The sequence below is a fragment of the Amblyomma americanum genome, chromosome 10 (genome assembly GCF_052857255.1).
Source record: "Amblyomma americanum isolate KBUSLIRL-KWMA chromosome 10, ASM5285725v1, whole genome shotgun sequence".
Lineage (NCBI taxonomy): Eukaryota > Metazoa > Arthropoda > Arachnida > Ixodida > Ixodidae > Amblyomma > Amblyomma americanum.
Genome location: NC_135506.1, coordinates 56,363,310 through 56,382,358, shown reverse-complemented (window position 1 = coordinate 56,382,358; position 19,049 = coordinate 56,363,310). Strand labels below are relative to the sequence as shown.

Here is a 19,049-nt window from a genome sequence, read left to right as displayed (position 1 = left end):
AGGGGACTCACCAGTAACACAGTGCGGATACCACTACCCATGACGCCTCCCAGAATAAAGCGTGCCTTTCTTGTCATTCACTTCATGCCTATAGCTACTCTTGAAGAGGAAGTTGAGTATTAGTTCTTGCTTTCATTTCGAATTATCAAACATGTCGCAAGACGATGATAACTCTAAGTTATGCTGCGTTCCTTTAGGACGAAGGTAATCGTGCGGTGAAGCAACAACCGGGTACTTCTGCGTGAATGAAGAAAACATGGCTGACCGTAATGCAGTAGCACATCAAATTTAAGAACGCACTCAATGCAAAGAATGCTTTTCAGATCTTCGGAAAGGCTAGCGGCGGCCCTCAGGACAAAGTAAACAAAAAATGGTTTGATTTATGGGGGTTTAACGTCCCAAAGCGATTCGGGCTATGAGGACGCCGTAGTGAGGGGCTCCGGAAATTTCGACCACCTGGAGTTCTGTAACGTGCACTGACATCGCACAGCACACGGGCCTCCAGAATTTCGCCTACATCGAAATTCGAACGGCGCGGCAAGGATCGAATCCGCGTCTTTCGGGTCAGCAGCCGAGCAGCACAACCACTGAGCCACCGCGGCGGCGGCTCTAAACAAAAAAAAAAAATGTCTTGCCACTTCCAGCCATCGCAGCTTTCGCATAGTTTATAACCGGAGACAGGGTGGTAATGAGCTTGGACAGGAATCACTACTAATTTGCATTCGGTACAGGAACATATGCATTATTTGAGGGGCTGCTTGGTTTTGTTGCAAATTCTGGGCGCAGGTTAAAGTAGACTAAAATGCGGAAGCTCCCAAGTGACAGTTAAGGCCGCAGTGAGATCTCTGCGCTAGTATCCGCTTCTCCTTCTGGAGCCCTGTGCCGAGCGCTATTCTTTATCATTCCGCAAAGAAGTTTCTAATTCACCCCGAAAGCTCAAATAACTGTTACGTCATTTGTATCTGCTGATGGTATACAATTCTGTCTACCTTCGCCGCTCTATGGGAAGATGGCCGCGTCATACGCCGTGCTTCTTCGTATGATAGGCTAAAGTGTATTTATTTTTTTAATTTACCCCCAGGGCCGTATAGAAATTAAAAAAGAAGCCGTTATAAAACGAATAAATATGAGCGCAATATGAGCAAATATGAGCGCGAAAAGTTCATGAACACTGCTTTTTTTTCCCTTCGAAAGGAGATCGAAAATGCACGAAACTATAGGAGGCACAAGAGACACGCTTGCAGTGCTGATAACAGCTGAAAGCTTTATAAAAAAGACAAAAATTACTCATAAAAAATATCCGGGCATACAGGGATTTCCTTCCGGCTCCTTCTTTACATACATAACACTCAACATCTTAAGGTTTCCGTAACGGGACGAGTAATGGGCGTTTGCCAACCAGAGAGTTTAATAATCAGTGCATGTCTCTGATCAGCTTCTGCGTGAAAGCGGTCGTTGTACGGCCGATCACGGAACAGTTTGCTCTTCTCCGGCCAATTTCATGTCCGAAATGCTCCAGCGTGCGCACATTGCTCTTTTGTGGGTCTGTCACCGAAATTAACGACTGCCACTTTACATATCTATTTGCTTATCTTGAGGACCCAAGTGGAAAGTAGAGGATACGGTTATAAGAAAATGTCAATATACTGAAAAAGAGAAGCAGACGCTGAAAATTTAACTAAAGGTTTTTGGCGCTAGAATGTTAATGAAGTGTGCGGGAAGGCAGAATGAGCAGCACGGAACATGGAGCGACATACTATATAATTTCACACCGTACAGTAATAACAAGCGGAGCAACAAGCAATTTCTAAAAACGGAAGACAATGGTTACCCAAGGGTGGAGGGCTCGCATTGTACCTGTAAGCACTATTGAAATTGTTGTGAAGCAGCAAAATGCTGAAGCAGCAGCTACAAGAATATAGAAAAAAAGATTGTTAACAACAACAACAAAAAACATTAGACACTTCTGGGCGAAACACAATGTTGTCCGCAATTTTAAGAAATGGATATGAAAGAGATTCCAACCGGCAAAAATGCTGTCAATGAAAATGTTTTGAAAACATTTCGTGCGACGTGACGAAATTCTTACCTCGTGTCATTGATCAGTGCGTAAAGAAATGCAGGGTGGTCGTGTTAAAAGCTTCTGTTTCAAATGTAAATTGCGGTGAAAAGCTTTGTACAAGGAGTAGTTTTCTGCGAAACAACGATGAAACAGGCTTTTTCGGTGTGACAAAAGGGGCAATGGTATAGGCTGGCTTCGTTGCATTTACTCCAGTAATCGACCCTACATTTTGGCAAAAGAATGAATTAAGTCACGTGCTAAAAAGACATCTTGACATTGTCGTTCAGTATTGAGCCATGCATACGGAATTATTTTCCAGCCAGTCACGCATAAACATAGTACGAACCTTCATTCCTTTGTGCATCGGGTGCTCTGGCACTCATCACACCAGTGACGGCTTGACGGTATCCAAGGGACACATGCACAACGAGCGTTCGTCGAGGCACTGAGTGCGTGTTAACACGGACACCACTCTTTGCCAACTGTGTGGACGCGTTGTCCGCTGGATGGGTGCGCGCGACAAAAGGAAAGAAATCCAAAGAAGAGGAAATACTCGCTAAAAAATCGCGCTGCTTCGTAGATGAGCGGCCCGATTGCCCACCGCGTACGAACAAGCAGCACCTGTGGGCGGCCGCAGCTTATCTTATCGGCGTCCCCACTCGTAACGGGCCGAGACACGGAGATACGAGGCGGAGAACGTGGACAAGAAAGGCGCTGACATTTGCCTGTTCTCTTAAGTGCTTGGGGTAAAACGGCGAGCGGTGATTGATTGAGGACGGCTTCACCACAGATGGCCGGCGTTTGGGGCCATCGCGCCCCAGAAACTGAGCAGCGTTTCCGAACTAAGCCACAGGTGGCGCCGATAATTAAAGGGCTGATTGAGGGCGTTGTTCGCTTCTCAGAATTGTGGGTGAACGTCCTGTTTGTTCTTCGCTATCGCATCGTATGCGGTCGTGACTGACAAGCTCACGCTTGCGGGCTGACCACGAAATAGTCTCAAAGAGAAGGCTGAGCGAAACTCAGTATTTAGACCGAGTAAAAATTGGATAAGGAAGAGAAAATTTTTTCCCGCTACTGAATTTAAACTGATGCCGTGATGACTGAAAGTGACTCAGTGGTCAGCGTCCGGAGCTGAATGGTGCTTTGGCCTAGCCTGAGAAAGCAATATGCAATACTTCCTGTTTGCCTCTCTACGTGCGCGTCCGATCGTTAAAGCTTGCCTATTCGAATAGAATTGCACCAACTAACCCGAAAACGTACCTTTCTAACAGTTTGTTTGCGAGAACAGCGGCTGGTGGAAATAGCAGAAATACATTTCCTGACACGTTATTTCCAATGAATGCAGTTTCCTTGCCGCTAAAGCGCGGGAATTTATCCAAGAAGGCCAACTTCAACTAGTCTTAGTAGTGTATTGAATTGCGAACAGCTCGGTGAATCCTGCCCTAAAAAAACTTGACTTCAGGTGTCGTTGCTATCCGAATAATGACCTTAGAGGCTTCATCATCCCTCTCTGTAATCATTAGAAAAACAGAGAAGGTGCGTAATCTTGATTTTCTTCCTCTCCTTGATTGCCGGCTTTTTCAATCTAAGCCAGCGAAATCCCAGAAAAAAAGCTGCTGCAATGGTCCACGTTTTATGTATTGTCTCCGGCAGTGCACCTGTCAGCGCCGCAGCGCGCGGCGACTGCGTTCACCAAATGAGAGGACGGGCTAATGCCTTCTCACACGTAAGCATGTCTTAAGTGTTGACCGACTTTTTTTTCATTCATGTCGCGGCGAGAGCTATGGCAAGTTCACACCTTTTACCACGTTGGCCCAGAGCGTAGGCTTTTATGTGCCCTTTTCTATTCGATAATTATTCGATCTGACGGAAAGGTGAATAGCCACATGTTTCTCACGTGCCTCAAACTTAAGGAGCTTTCGGACTCTTACTTAATCTCTATTGTAAAGTGCACCAGTCACACATACAGTAGTAGATTAAATAAAGGAAACACCCGACACATATATGCACTGACTCAAATAGTGTTAAAACAATTAGAACACTGAAATGATCATACATATGTTGAAAAAAAACATTAACACTCAAGCAAACGTTCAACAATCAACAAGGGGAGACATAGAAAGACATTTCAACAGAATATTTCCGCAGCCCAGCTTTTGTATATCCCATTGTAAATTGATATGTGTTTAAAACATGGGGAAAATTATGACTCTTTTTGTCCCAGTCCTGCCAGCGGTCATTCGAATACCTCGCCATCCCTCGGTGCTTAGTTGATTTTTAGGCATCGTGACGCAGAGACCGCTTCGACATGCGACAGTGTATCGTATGGCGCCAGGATGACAGATGCGATTCGTTAACACGAAATAAATGCCATCAGTGGCCACCTTTCTCGCGAAGAACAATAGCGGTCGCGTTATGCAAGTGCATCATGATAATTAAGATAATGAAAAGAATCCCAATAACGTTTCCCCACATGAACCACGCTGGTCGTTCAACGATCGCTTGGTCATGAGCATGTAACTACTTTTCTCTGATTCTACACTTCGCAGTGCTCACAAAGTCGCCGATTCCGCCACAGTTGGGCAAAGCGAGAGTCCGAAGCTACAACAGGCTGTTCTAAACTGTCCTGGCGCGATATGTCCAGGACAGCTTACCTGGAAGCAAACGGTTTCTAGCCCCAGCCCGTCACCTGTCCACTCGCAATCCGGCTAAGTCGTATTTCGGGATTTGAAAAACGCAGTCGAACCCGACCGCGGCGGCTGCGTTTTTATGGAGGAAAAACGCTAAGGCGCCCGTGTGCTGTGCGATGTCAGTGCACGATAAAGATCCCCAGGTGGTCGAAATTATTCCGGAGCCCTCCACTACGGCACCTCTTCTTCCTTTCTTCTTTCACTCCCTCCTTTATCCCTTCCCTTACGGCGCGGTTCAGGTGTCCAACGATATATGAGACAGATACTGCACCATTTCCTTTCCCCTAAAAAAAAACCAATTATTAAAACCAACCAAAACAATGTGCATTAGTACATCAGCGTTTGGGCGACGAATGATTTTTTTAACGCGCGAATGCATTCTTGTCTTCACTCCTAAGCGTTACTACTCATCAAGTCTATGGTTTGCTAACCATGAATGTGGCTCATGGTTCATGGCCATCAGGATATTCATCTTAATGGCCCGGAAGACTAAGGTGGAATATAGTATTATTCCCCTCTCCTGGAAGAGAGGTATGACGACTGCAGACTAATAAAAACTGTTGAAAGAAAAAGAGGTCGTAGCGGAAGCAAAACAAGATGCACAATGGCGCAGGCGAAGCGTTCGCACTACCAGGAAACCAGTGGACTTGTAAAGTTGCAATCTATTTAGCTCTGATTGTCGCCGAGGTTACGAAAGCAGCAAAGCCGCAATAGCACATATGCTGTCCAGGTCGGTTGCCGAGATTTTGGAAGGAAAAGTTGGCTGTGAACAGCAGAAAGGAGTATGTAATTTTCGTCCACCACTGAAGGACAAGACTGTTTTTTATCTCTTCATTAATGCGACGGATTTGTGCATAAAATCTGCTCTGTCTATGGGAAATGTTCCCAGACCAGAGGGGCGGCAAGAAAAGATGATCGGAAAGCGCGCCCTGGCGACACAGTCGGAAGATGGCTAAAGGCGCTGGCTGCAGGGCTCTTGCGGCCTTCCTCAATGTTAGCTTCATTTGAAAAGCAAAGTGCCAATGATCTAAAAGTCACACAACTAAAGCTGCGCACACTTCTATCGCGGGTGCTGAGGCACCAGAATTCTTGCGGCTGCAAGCCTCCCTTATGAAAGCAGTAATATTCCTCATTGCGTTTGTTTGCTCGCGAAAGGAAACACGGTGCTGTTTTAGATTCCGGAAATCGCAGAGATCAACATGCGCCTCCTTTTTACACCTCAGCGAGAATTGCGCACATAATACAGCTTAAAGTCGTGAAACGCAAACACTGATGTTCGTTATTGTAAACCAACCTACTTCACTGTTACGCACTTCCATTGACTTGTATGATCCCTTTTCTCCTTTATAATCACAGATAGACAAGTGAGGGACAATCATCTGAGAAGATCTGCATGCTCTCTCGCTTGTCGGCACTTCTTGGAATACTTCAAGTAGAAATGATATTTTATGGCAGCGCGGCAAATTGTTCAAAATCTGATAAAATTTTTCAAGGGCCCTTTCATCGAACATGGTTTTAGGAGAGGCGATTCCTTCACGTTGAACTCGCTCACTGCCGTCCGACTGGCTCGAACGAGGCAGTAACTATCATACACCGGCAAACGATTACAGACACGCAAAGAAAATGCTCTACTAACGCACAAGATCGTCTGAGGGTGGCCCATGGTCGAACAGCGGCGAGCGGCTCGGAGACAAAGGTCGCCAGATAAGAGCGAAAAGCAGGCCCAATGCCGGGGAGGCAGAAGGAATATGTAGGGAAAAGGGAAGAGGCAGGGAGGGAGGAAAAGCGGAAGTGGAGAAGTGGGAAACGGGAGTCGCGGGCCGGAAAGAGGGCAGGAATCAAAACAGGAAAAAAAGGGGGCGAGAGGCTGCGCTCCGCACGCTGCGGTAAGCTAGAGGGGAAGGAAAAAAAGGAAGGAAGCCCGCCGTGAGGCGATAGAGCTGCTCCCGAATTCTGCGGTCGAGCTTCCCGAGGCTTCCGATCCGAGGCACTGAAGTCGTTCCGGCAGGCTGGCAGACGCGTGCGGACGTGGACGTCCCGTGTTTCTCCGCTTACAATGCGCACATGTATGTGATAATAACTAGCCTTAATATTGTTTTAACTTTTGTCTCTTTAGGATTTATGTGCTGTGTAATCAACATATTTATCTCTTAGTGAATGCAGTGCTGTGTACTTACCATTTGTTTGTATAGGTCTTAACGCATTTGTTACCTAATGTACGTCAAAGTTATGTATTGTGCCGTTTTTATGCCCCCCTCCCCTTTAAGTAATGCCCACTTGGGCGTTTAGGCTATTTAAATAAATAAATAATGACACGACTTTTCCTGACATCTTTAGAGCCCAACAAGCCTATAGTTGAGGCCTACGCGAGATGTGAGCCGCAGAGGTGTGTCTCGCACTATCGTGCGCCGTTGAGCTTTGGCGCGCAAATTCTGTGATTCTGTAAGCATCCCTTCCGTAGCTAGAACCAACAGTGTACTCACAGCACCTCAGACATATTTTCAAGCACGTTGCCGCTGCGTCTTGTTACCACGACTCGTGAATGTGTGGCAAAACCTATGCTGTTGTGAGGACCGTTCATTAAGGCGTGGTCAGTGCCAGTGGAACTCGGTGGACAAGAGACTTGTGGCCGAATTCCAATGTGCTGTGCTGGGACCTTTTGTGACATGTGGCGAGTTCGGAGAGGTTACCGAGGCCGGCAGGATGTATTTCTTGAAGTGCAGTTGAGTAAGCTCTCTTTTGCTTAAAATATTATTGCTTTCAAAAATTTGGCTCTATACTACCTTTCGCTTTAGGGCAGAATATAATGGTTATTTTAATGCAATCACAACACGTAAAATAATAAACATAAATAGTGCTAGAACAGCCACGTGAAACAGCAAGCATATATTAGATGAATTAGAAATTCAGTTCCTATTTAAGAACTCCCGTGAATTCTAGCACTAGAAAGGAAGACATTATAAATATATTTAGGGAACTATACATATCAGCATATCAATTTCTGTACTCTATACAGGTGTACCAGCTGCTTTAAAAACGTGCACAAACATTGCTGGTCAGAAAAGGAAATACCTTGCTTGTTTCAGATATGATGACCAAACCAACGAACTTCCGTACAGGTTTCAAGAAAGCTAGCGCAAAAAGACTAGCACAGCGGAAGATGCGGTAATCTGCACTTTTTCAGAAATAATAATTTTCGCATTCAGAAAAAGAGATGTTCAGAAAAATGTCGTTTTAAATGTCCAAATGCATAGCCACAGGTAGATTTAATATATCATCCGTCCACATGTATTTTGTAATGTAGGCGAAGGAGTTGACGTTCACCAGCAAAATATTGTTGTTACCGAATATTGCCCCTAAATATGCACTAGTTATAATGTCACCACCATGTTGCCAGGGCAATCATGGATTGGGGAATAGACCGTGTGTCTCTGCTGAATGTAACGAAGCATTTAAAAATAGATGTAGTCGCCTAGGCGAGTGAAACCAACGGACGGCTATATAGAGTTGCGTATTTATTATGTTCTGCAAAGATAGGCAATTAGTAAAGACTAATTAGCCAAAATTTATAAATTGCCACCAGGAAAAGTGTAAATTCAGAAGTTGGAGTGCGTCTTGATGAAAAGCAGACTGAAATGCTCAAGGCACTATTGACTTAAATTTCTCTACCGGACTAAAACGAAGTACAGCAACGGCTTTAGCAGTTGCTGGAGCATATCTTTCTGCGACCGCAAACGCAAAGCCGCGTCGGGGACAGAACTCCGAAGATGCGCAGAAGATGCACATTGTTCTCAAAGGTCTTGGGGACGCTCAATTAGCATCGGTATATGGTGTCGTAGTTGTTCTGTTGCGTAGCGTTTTTGTTTCGGCAGATAAAAAAATGCATGCACATGGTGCCATGTTGTAACCATGTCAGTGTGCTGTGTTTTAGCATCATCTACAACTTTCTAATTGGTAGCTTTTCCCAATATTTTAAAAATTAACTAATCAGTCTTTGCAAATTATAAACTTTCCAGGACTACAAAAATGCTAGAAACTGGGACAAACGACTCTCAACAATGCTCATCTAATTCCACTCGCCGAGATCCCTCTTTTTTAATATCCTAGTTGCATTTAGATGGGACAGCCGGTACATTTATACCCGGGTTAAGGTAAACTTCCGAACAGCATTCACCAACATCTGGGCGAAGAAGCAAATCTCCCTTTCTTCGATTTTTTTTTCTAACAGTGAACCCTTTCACCAAGCACAAACCTTGCCAGAATCAGTGTGGAACACATGACCATTGATGGCCCACATACTAGAGCGAACACTTGCGCGCACACTAGAATGGAATGCTCATTAGACAGCAGCAAAATGTAGGAGTGTTCATTACCAAAATCACGTCTGAACAGGCTGTGACACTCAGAATGTCCTGCACAAGTATAGTTCTAAAAAGTTGAGATATTCACATAGTAAGAGGTGGCAAAATCGGCGTTCAGTCATTACCGGGGAGATTTTTTAAGTAGTGATTGGTACTACGGCCTCATTAAAACGGTTCTGTTGCGCGAACCTAGATATGTGCCGATTTTTATGCATCCGAAGCTGAAAAAGCGAACGACAAAATCACTGATAGATGTTAGTCGTTGGTTAATGAACAGTTTGAGCAATGTTTCATTTAAAGGTGAAAAAGTCTATTTCTTGAAGGCCCTTCCCGAGGTTCATGTCTCTTGACAAGCCAAAAATGGAACGATTCTTACTCATAAGTCGTTATCTATGAAACTGACCCACGCTAAGACTGCTGCAAAAAGTTATAAGCTATAACACATCTAAAATGACATCGCCATTTACAAACTAGACTATCTTCCCCTTATGCATCCAGTTTCTTCTCTGTTTCTCACTATTATTCAATCTTTCTGGTCAGTTCCAACCTATCGAATGCTGCCCCATGGTTGGCACGGTTTTAATCTCCACACAACATATATTTTACGTTGTTGAAGCAATGTATTGTTTCTTCGTTTGTAGAAGATAGTGCGGGGCCATGCCGTTATCTGCTCGCCGCTTCAGAACAAGGTTTCTCATGAAGGTCGGCAATATTGCCAGAAATAACAAGGATTTCCCGCTCATTATCATTTCTCAAAGCTGTGCAGATTGATACAGGCCTGCGCAATGCCCGTTTTTAAAACCGCAGTTTTGCTTCTGCAGCGCAGGCTGGCTATCCTGCGCACGAAAACAATAGGGTAGACGGGATAATCCAGGCGATGCCTTAATTCCCGACGTTGGCGTTTGTGTTGTTGTTATACCAGATGCTGGTCAAGGTCAAAAAAAGAAATAGTGCACCATCGTAATACTGTAAAACTAGTTGATGTAGGCGAATTACAACGTCTCCTCCTTTCGCTGCATGAAGCTTCGGTGTAACCATCGGCTGTTGCTTTTTTTTTTCTTCGTGTACTGCTGCAACCTCAGCATCTAAAAGACACGTAAACAAAGAAAGCGACACGATTCTTTGGCTTTGTTGCTGCCTCACAAAAACATGTGCAAAAGAACGTGACACCAGCTTTCTTGCAACTCCAGAGGAGCCATGAACTCATGCGTGAAAAAAAAACAAAACGACTGCACTTCATCACTCAACGCCCGTACAAAATTGAACTGCGCGACGAATTGCGGCAGAGAAGCGCTTGACAGCTTGCGAGCTAAACATGCAGCCTCTGGCTACTTTATGCCCAATTCTGCGACATTAAGTAGCGAGGGGCGCAGATACAAGTGCAGACTTCACAGACCGTTGCCTAGCGGTCACAGATGGGAGCCCGCTTGGAGCTGTAGTACACAGTCCTACAGTTTCAGTTAAAATGCATTTTAACGGTCGTTTATCACTCGGAAACAAAATGCGCTTTTCAAAAGCCTCGCCGTCTCGCCAAAGGGAGAACGCTTGTGTAAGCTGTTTTTCTATCTTTGAAAATGGGCATAGAACTCTGACTCTTCAACAATAATAATAAAAATATATGCCTGTGTTTTACGGCTGGCGTTCCTGATGCAGAGGAACTCGAAAACAGCTGCGTCGTGAGGTTTTTCGAGCTTAACTTAGCAGAAATTTAACACTTGGTTGCCTGAATACAATACTTACGACCCTGTGTTGCCATGCTTACTTCACTAAAGGAAGCAGATGTGGGGATGCTCAATTATGCTAGGGATGCGCACAGATACAGGGAACTCCACGCGTGGGTGAATATAGAAATAGACAACTGTAGAACTCTGTGGCATGCCGCTGAAAGACGCATAGAAATGATTCGTGTTTAAGCCCCAACATTGCCGCTTGTACTGTTCGGTTTTGGTTTAACGTCCCAAAGCGGCTCTGGCTATGAGGGACGACGTATTGGGGGCTCCAGGTAATTTCGTACACCTGAGATTCTTTAACGTGCACTGGCATCGCACAGAACACGGGTTTCTAGACTTTCGCCTCCATCGAAATGCGACCTCCGTGGCACGGATCGAACCCTTGTCTGTCCAGTTTGTAGACGGGCACCTCGGTGGCTTCAACTAGTATGATTATTCTTTGCATTCTGCTATTCGTCTTCTTTATATGCTAAGAATCCTAAATATTCGGGAGAAGCTCCAAAGAATAGGTTGGATAGAATTCTGGAAAGGAAAGAAATAGGCAAAATAAAGTAAAAAGAAAAGCACCGTGAACTGTTTTCGTGATTGGCAAAATTTTGTGAGCCGAATGGAAATGGGCGAAAATTTGAGAAGTTCTCGGAGCGCACGTGAAGATTTGCATCTAAATCGATGGAGAAATAGGTTACAGGAAGCAGAAGCGAGAGGTAGACAAAGGTACGTTGCCTAGGAAATGTTCTAGTCTGTCGCCGGAAGCAAAGGATCCACCTGTACCGGAACCTTGCCTAGATGGCCCAGAGACAATGTCAAAGAAAAAAAAGGTGACAGAGGAAAGAGGGGCCTGACTGGGGAGAAACGTCTTAAAGAACGTGTCCCTTAAGGGTATTATTCGAAGTAGCCTGCGCTGAATGTCGAATGGCGGTGGCTTCGAGAGACATGCGGCCTCTCTTTGCGATGAACATCTCAAGGCGCGAGTAGGGCAATAACAAAAACGAATAAAAGTTGAAGTGCGAACAAGCTTTCTTTGCCAAATGAAAATGTTAATAATAGAAAAGCACATGTGTTGGTGTGAAAATCACATGCAAAGCAAGAAGAAACTCCACATTTATGTGTCATAGCGCGTCATCGTCATTGCGAGTTATCTTCGCACAGGTAGGCATTGTCTTTTCTTCATTGCGGTTGTAAAAACAATTTTTTTTTATCGTATCGTATCGTCTTGATACAATGCATGCTATGAGCAGTATATCGAGTGGGCCCCGTCAGGTAGAGTAAGTCTCTCTTATGGCCCTCTATGTACAACGTTGTTGTGTGAATAAAAAATATCAATATGCATGGTGCCTAAATTTAGTGTGTTTGATGCTGCTGTGTTGTTCGCTATGGTAATTGCCTACATCTCTGCTATTTAAAGGAGCTGTAAAGAAACAACTCCACTTTTGTTCACACCTAATAGCGCCGCAACCTTGTCTATATCTATTTTCGTCGGCCTCAATCCTACCTATGTTCTTGTGCAAGCTGCATTTCTAATCCTTGCTGTTGTTGTTGCCTTTAGAGAAAGAGCTCCTGACGGTAGTTTCATTCGTGTGATCGTGCTTATAGTAGGATACCAGAAAGGAATTAAAAGCTCCGCACGAACTGCTTTAATTTCAGGGCAGTAATGGAGCTGCAAAAAGAAAGGACTTCAATGAAATGAGACTACAACTTTAGCCTCTGCTCTGATATGTCCCGGCATTCTGATCGAATATGCACGCCCGAATGAACCTTTTCTTGCGACTGCTCATGCGGCGACTCTTCCATAAAACCACACATGCATACAATGGATAAAACAATCTTTCCGATCTGATTTGTCAAATAGGAACGCTATCTCTGGTGCTGTCGCGCGGGCGTATCTCACGCGTCATTTCACAGCGGCGAAAAAAAAAACGAGCGTAAAAAGAGCAAGACATTGGGGTCTAAGGGCCACAAATGAATAAAGATGACTGAGTTGCGGGCGTCGGCCTCGCTGACAAGAAATGACAGAATGATTGATTCGTGCATGTCGCAGAAACAGAAGTGTCCACTGGCTGGAAGATGGAGATTATTTTGCAAGTTTGAAACGCGGCATATCCATGTTCGCGAAACGATCGATCGTTGTTATTGAATTAAAGCCTTTTTTTCATTGAGATGATCTCGTAGTCGAGTCTTTCCTGCGTACCAAGTCGGGAACGAAATATTATGGATGACCTACTTTATTCATGAAGTTCGGACCGATATCAGCAGGGTTTAAATGACGGCGACGTGTTGACCAAATTTCGAGCTTTACTCCACGAGATCATCCGCTCTCGTTTGTTGACGCTCACTGAACTTTCACAACTGCAGACCGGGCAACATCGAACGAGGCGGCAATAATGACCCACTTGCCAACACGAGGCTCATAACTGTTCCTGCCATGAAATTGATCATGTATTTTCATATTAGCGGCAGCGCTACAGGGAACTCGGTGGGGAAAATGTTGAACCCTTTGTTCCTATGCTGTGGCTGCGGACACCACTGGCAGTCATTCGAGATGAAATCGATACCAATTTTCTTCTAGTTGGTGCCTAGTTCTGCACATTTGGCCGCGCTCAGGCGAACCCTTGTTACCACACTTCCAGCTAAACGTATTCTTTGCTGCTGTCAAGGGTTCCTAAAGCACTGCTGCTTTTTTTGCGCACCTTTTTTCAGACTGTCCTATTTTCTTTTTTTTGAAAGAAATCCTAAGGAGCGGTTATTCTACTAAGTGGGGTATGAGAGCGGCCCAGCAAAGCACCACTCGTTAACGAAGATCTCTGTTACCACAGAGCCAGTCAGAGAAGGCTTTCTCTCCCAGTCATAAAAAACAACAGGAGAAACGTGTAAGAAATAGGACAAAATACTTTGTACTTTTGTCGTAACGAGTGATCTTTATGTTGTTTATATTATTTTCATCGTTTATAGTGTGTCGTTTGTAGTATAGTATAATATTATAGTATAGTATAGTATAGTATAGTATAGTATAGTATAGTATAGTATAGTGTAGTATAGTATAGTATAGTGTCGTTTATAGTATTTCGACCCGGCTCACGCAAAAAAGAACAGAATGCATTCGGCAACCGGCCTGGCAAGCAACGTCGACGGCCCGCTCCGCCGGCTCACCGGCCACGGCTGCCGGGACATCCAATAAATGTGGATCGCCTTCCACATCTGGTGACTCCGGACGACAGCTTCCACGCACGCAACGCCGCTACCACCGGCTCTGCGCTTCTGCCCGTCTTGTCTCTCCACTTTACCTTGCTGCTGCACGCCCGCTGTTCGCGCCCTGCGTTCGGCAGATTCTTCTCGCCGCCATGTAAGTGCCTCACATCGCACGCGGTGAGCTCCTTCAGCCCCATCAGCGTTCCTTCCATCCTCGGCTGCCTGGCCTGCCCGCGTTTTATGCCAGGAACCACGTTTTGTGGCTGGCGCTGTTGGACTCGCGCTTTCAGGTCAATAACGTGTCCAGCAAGCTGCTGCGCTATCAGCATGCCTGCCGCGAACTCCTACCCAGTCTCCTGGAAACGCTGCGGTTGCCGCCTCCTGGCCAAGGCATTACGGTGATCTCAAGAAGGGCCTCACGGCGTACTTTGGCTTGGAGCTCCCGCCGCCTTCCTGCGCTCCTGTTCCGGACTCAGAACCTGCGGCGTCACTCGACTCACCACCCCTGGCCGCAGTCCCTCACCGAGCTGCTTCGGCTTTCCCTCCGCCCACGCCTGCTTCGGAGCCCCTCCCCACTCCTGTCTCTCCACCGTCGCTACCACCAAATGGGCCCCAATCCATGGTTCGGCAAGTGCAACGCGTGCTAGCGTCAGTCCTAGCTTGCCGCCAGACTCAGCCGGCTGCCTCCTCCTAAACCACCGTTTCTCCCCAGTTTGCTCCATTGGCAACTTCCAGCGCCTCCTTTCCCAATGACCAGGGAAGTTTTCCCTCTGCCAGCTAATATACCGAAGCCGTTCTCTACACCGGTCTGTCCACTATCGCCGCCACCGAATGTGCCCCCGGCCATGGTTCGGCAAGTGCCACGCGAGCACGCGTGGGTCTCTTGCCAACCTTCTCAACCAGCTGCCTCATACTACACCCCGGTCTCTCCTAAGTTTGCTCCACCGGCCCCTACGGACGGCCATTCACCTGTGATCTCTCGTCCCATGGCGCCTCCTGCCCAGCCCTGCTCGCCAGCTGTGGCGCTTGGACCATCACCGGCAGCGCCCTCTTCCAATCCGGGCCCGAACTCGCTTCTAGTCCTATCTTCTTCTGCCACCTCATGCCCAACCACGGTAAGCCCAACTGTTCTTGTAGCGGGGCGCATGCAAGCCACACCAGAGCTTTGTCCCGCTTCATGCGCCACCCGAACCGCCTGGCACGGATATCAGCCCATCTGGCGCCTTCACAAGTGCACTGTGCCTCCGCGACAGACAAGACAGCCATTGAAGACGGTACCATGCTTGCGACGCATTACAGGGTGCCCCATCAAGCCCCGCCAATGGACTCAGCACGACTGCTTTCTTCCCACTGCCAGTCGCTACGTCCCGGACTTGTGCCCTCTGTTCCCAGCAAGCGGTCCCACTGCCACAGCGGGATCACTTTTGCAGACGGCCGGTACACCCAGTCGCCTGTTCCGACTACTTCCTAACAAGGCAGCCCATGCCCCACGCACAAGACCTCCAGCCCAGTGCCGTCCGCCGTCGTTTCGCCATCGCCAGCGGCCTAGGCATCGCCTCCACTTTACGGATGTGTCTTCCTCACGCCATACATTTCTCCGCGCCGACTGGGACAGCGCACATCGCATATCTTCCGTACATCCTCACGTAGCTCCACTTTCTGTATCAGCATTTCCCGGTCCATTTCAACCCAGCTACCGGCCTTACGCGTAGGCCGTACGACTGAAGCACGCCTAGCTCGCCTCCCATTCCTCGATGATTTTTCCCGCCTGTTCCTTCCGTCATCCTAATCTTTTGGCTCCCCTCGCCCTTTGCGAAGCAGCGCGCTCGACCGTCCGAGCTCGTTTCTCCCACCCGACAGCCTTCCCGACCTTTGACCCGAACTTCATGGACATGAACAAACTTGTAGATCCCGTTTTTGTTCTATCTTTTATCGCGCATCGCGATTGGGGAGGGGGAGGGGACCTGTAGCGGCGCTCATGAAGATGAAGCTGAAAGCTCGACCTGGCTCGCGCAGGAAAGAACAGAACACTTTCGGCAGCCAGCCTGGCCAGCAACATCGACGGCCCGCTCCGCCGGCTCACCATCCGCGGCTGCCGCGACATCCAATAAATGTGGTTCATTTTCCACAAGTTTTCTGTTGTAAATACACAATTTTTTTTATTACAAACATTTCTGTTGTTACTACAAGTTTTTTGTCAGAAACATGAGAGAATTCTGTTTCGAGTTTTCTGACAACAGACAGGTTCTGTTGTGTTTTTCGGCTACCCTCCGGTGTGCCAGGTTACAAATGCGTTGTAGCATGTAACAGAGACTATCGCAGGGACAAGTGCATTTGCTTGGGTGTCTTTTATGAACTATTCCCGGAGAGAACGTCCACCAAAAGTTCCTGCAGAAGAAACAAAAACAAAAACTTTCCTCATTGAATTTTCTCACAGAAGACTGCTCGTGTGCTTCTGAGTAAATCATGCTACTTTGCTGATAACTAGATTCTTGCGGGTACGAAAGACTTTGGCATGACTTTTTCTATCCAATTTTCGGTGTTCCCGTGTATCTTTGGAACGAAATAAATCACTTGCACATGGTGTTGAGCTGTGGGTGGTCACACTGTGTCGATGTGGCCCTTTTTTTCTAGGAAAAGTCAGCGTTATAAAAACAGTAATTAAAAAATGTGCACCCGCAGTATTTCCTCGAAGTTCGAACAAACTACTAAGTAACGTTGGGACGACTGCTTTAAGCACGCGGTGCATCGTGAATGGAAGAACGTACAGCGTGCATCTGTGGTCTCGTTTTAAGAAGAAGCGATATGGCCTCTTGGTTCCTCTATTAGTCGTTCAAGTATACGCATCAGTCTGGGCAGTGAATGCGCGCCGCCGAGATGTGGCTGAATGCTTTTACGTAAGAGTCGTCACCTTCAATGTTAGGCTTGCAGGCGGGTTGTTCTTGATATAGGCTGCACAGGTCCCAGACGGTCCGTACCGGAATAATAATAATAATAATAATAATAATAATAATAATAATAATAATAATAATAATAATAATAATAATAATAATAATAATAATAATAATAATAATAATAATAATAATAATAATAATAATAATAATAATAATAATAATAATAATAATAATAATAATAATAATTGATTTTAAAGGAAAGGAAATGGCGCAGTATCTGTCTCATATATCGTTGGACACCTGAACCGCACCGTAATGGAAGGGATAAAGGAGGGAGTGAAAGAAGAAACGAAGAATGAGGTGCCGTAGTGGAGGGCTCCGGAATAATTTCGACCACCTGGGGATCTTTAACGTGCACTGACATCGCACAGCACACGGGCGCCTTAGCGTGCTTCCTCAATAAAAACGCTGCCGCCACGCAACAAGTTTACGTTGGTATTGCCGTGAAGCATTTTCACATTTATTTTTATTCCCTTGAGGTGTTCCAAAACTATGGACATTGGTCATGTTTTTTAGTGTATGGGGAAAATAGGAAAAAAAAGGAATGAACACATTTGCGCCCAAAAATACTGCGCAATTATCCTCTTTTTTGCATGATGTATCGGTTTTTACTCTTTGATTAGACCAGCATTACATCGCAAATGTGATTTATAAAGCGGGACAATCCGGAAAATCGACTGTGTTTCAACTAGTTACTCCATGCGGCTGCAAGAGTGTGCTTTAACCACTTGTGTGGGTCTTTGCTGCCGTCCTTGCCGTCCGCAACTTACAAAGTTGGTTCAGTTTTGTTCCAGCAGTACGTTTTGCTTACTCTGTTTTCCCAAATGCGCATTATGTCAGAGTCCAATAAGTACATCTATGCTTTTCAAATATACTTACGCTGTCACGTTTTGGCAGTGGACATGATGTTGTCTTAAGCCCAGAAAAAGGTAAATTGAGCTTATATGGTATTACCCTGAGCTTACTAGCTGGGGCTCAAATGAAGCTATTTTCACCAAGTGGGTCCTATTCCGCATTTGCACAGGCGAGTATACGAATAACGTGGATGCAGCATTTCCTACATAATGAGATGCAGTTTCACCCAAATCCATAGAGCGGATAAAATCCGGCGTGGTGACTAACATATGGCGCTCGTGCCGCTAATACTGCCCTAAATGGTGCAGTTTTTAAACTGGGCAAAGTTACTTTTGTTGCCTTTTTTTTTACCGCGGTTTCTCAAGCCCAAAAGACACCGAACAGCAATCAGGATGAACCTTCTGCATGTCTACTTTGTGCAGTTGCATCAGTGTGTTTAGTCCCGCGCCCCGCGTTTGCTTTAAAAAAAACACCTGGAATCTGTGCGCAAAAGCACTGCCATTATGTGTCTAATTTCCACGCAGCGAATAGGTAATGACGCGCAACAAGGTATGCGTGCCAGTTATAGATAAGCATGGCAATGCAATATTTCCAGCGATAGCTTTTAACCATTAAGAGGGTGGTTTCTGTAAAAAGAGGAGGAAGTGACAAGAGCGCAGGAATGTGTATACGAATGGGATGGCGAGGGCGGTGGAATATATCAGGGTCCGTCCGCTCCATCTGGTGTGCCACGCGCCAGCCGAGGAGAGGTTCAGCGGTGCGTCTAGTGCGGAGGATTGGGGAGAAGTGCTACTCGAAGAACGAGTATAAGTGGGAAAACTGACAAGAATGCTCAATAACCACAAAGATATAAATTCGCTCTGAAATTCTCTTCCAGAATATATCATGAGATGAAAATACCTTAACAGTTGTCGCTTAATTGCACGATACACAGTGGTAACCGTTCTGGGATTTTTTTTTCCCCGGGAGAAGCAATTTCTTGATAGAAGATCCACAGCCATTCCAAAGAACTTCTTAGGTATGTGCGGAAATGCGCCCTTTTCGGTCTGTGCAGGTTGGCTTCTACAGAGTTGTATTTTGTACCTATTCCTTCTGTTTATATGAGATTCAGAAGAAGAAAAAGTGTAACAATGATAAGCACTGACGCACACCGCGAGAAACATCAACCGCATTGTGCGTAATGTCCTTAATGTCTTAATGTCCTTAATGTC

General features: G+C 45.9%; 1 protein-coding gene across 4 annotated transcripts in view; it reads right to left on the bottom strand.

Annotated features, from left to right (window-relative positions):
• Window positions 1-19,049, bottom strand: part of LOC144107008 (putative protein kinase C delta type homolog) — a 387,210-nt gene that overhangs the window by 290,347 nt on the left and 77,814 nt on the right. The window contains exon 1 of one of the 4 annotated variants that reach the window (XM_077639982.1): window positions 2,409-2,594. The exons of 2 other annotated variants lie outside the window; for them this stretch is intronic. In XM_077639982.1, coding sequence (XP_077496108.1) covers window positions 2,409-2,445 — 37 coding nt within the window. In that variant the 5' untranslated portion in view covers window positions 2,446-2,594. Of the gene's footprint in view, window positions 1-2,408; window positions 2,595-19,049 lie in introns of those variants that run through there. One more of the 4 variants, XM_077639985.1, reaches the window with a different exon arrangement.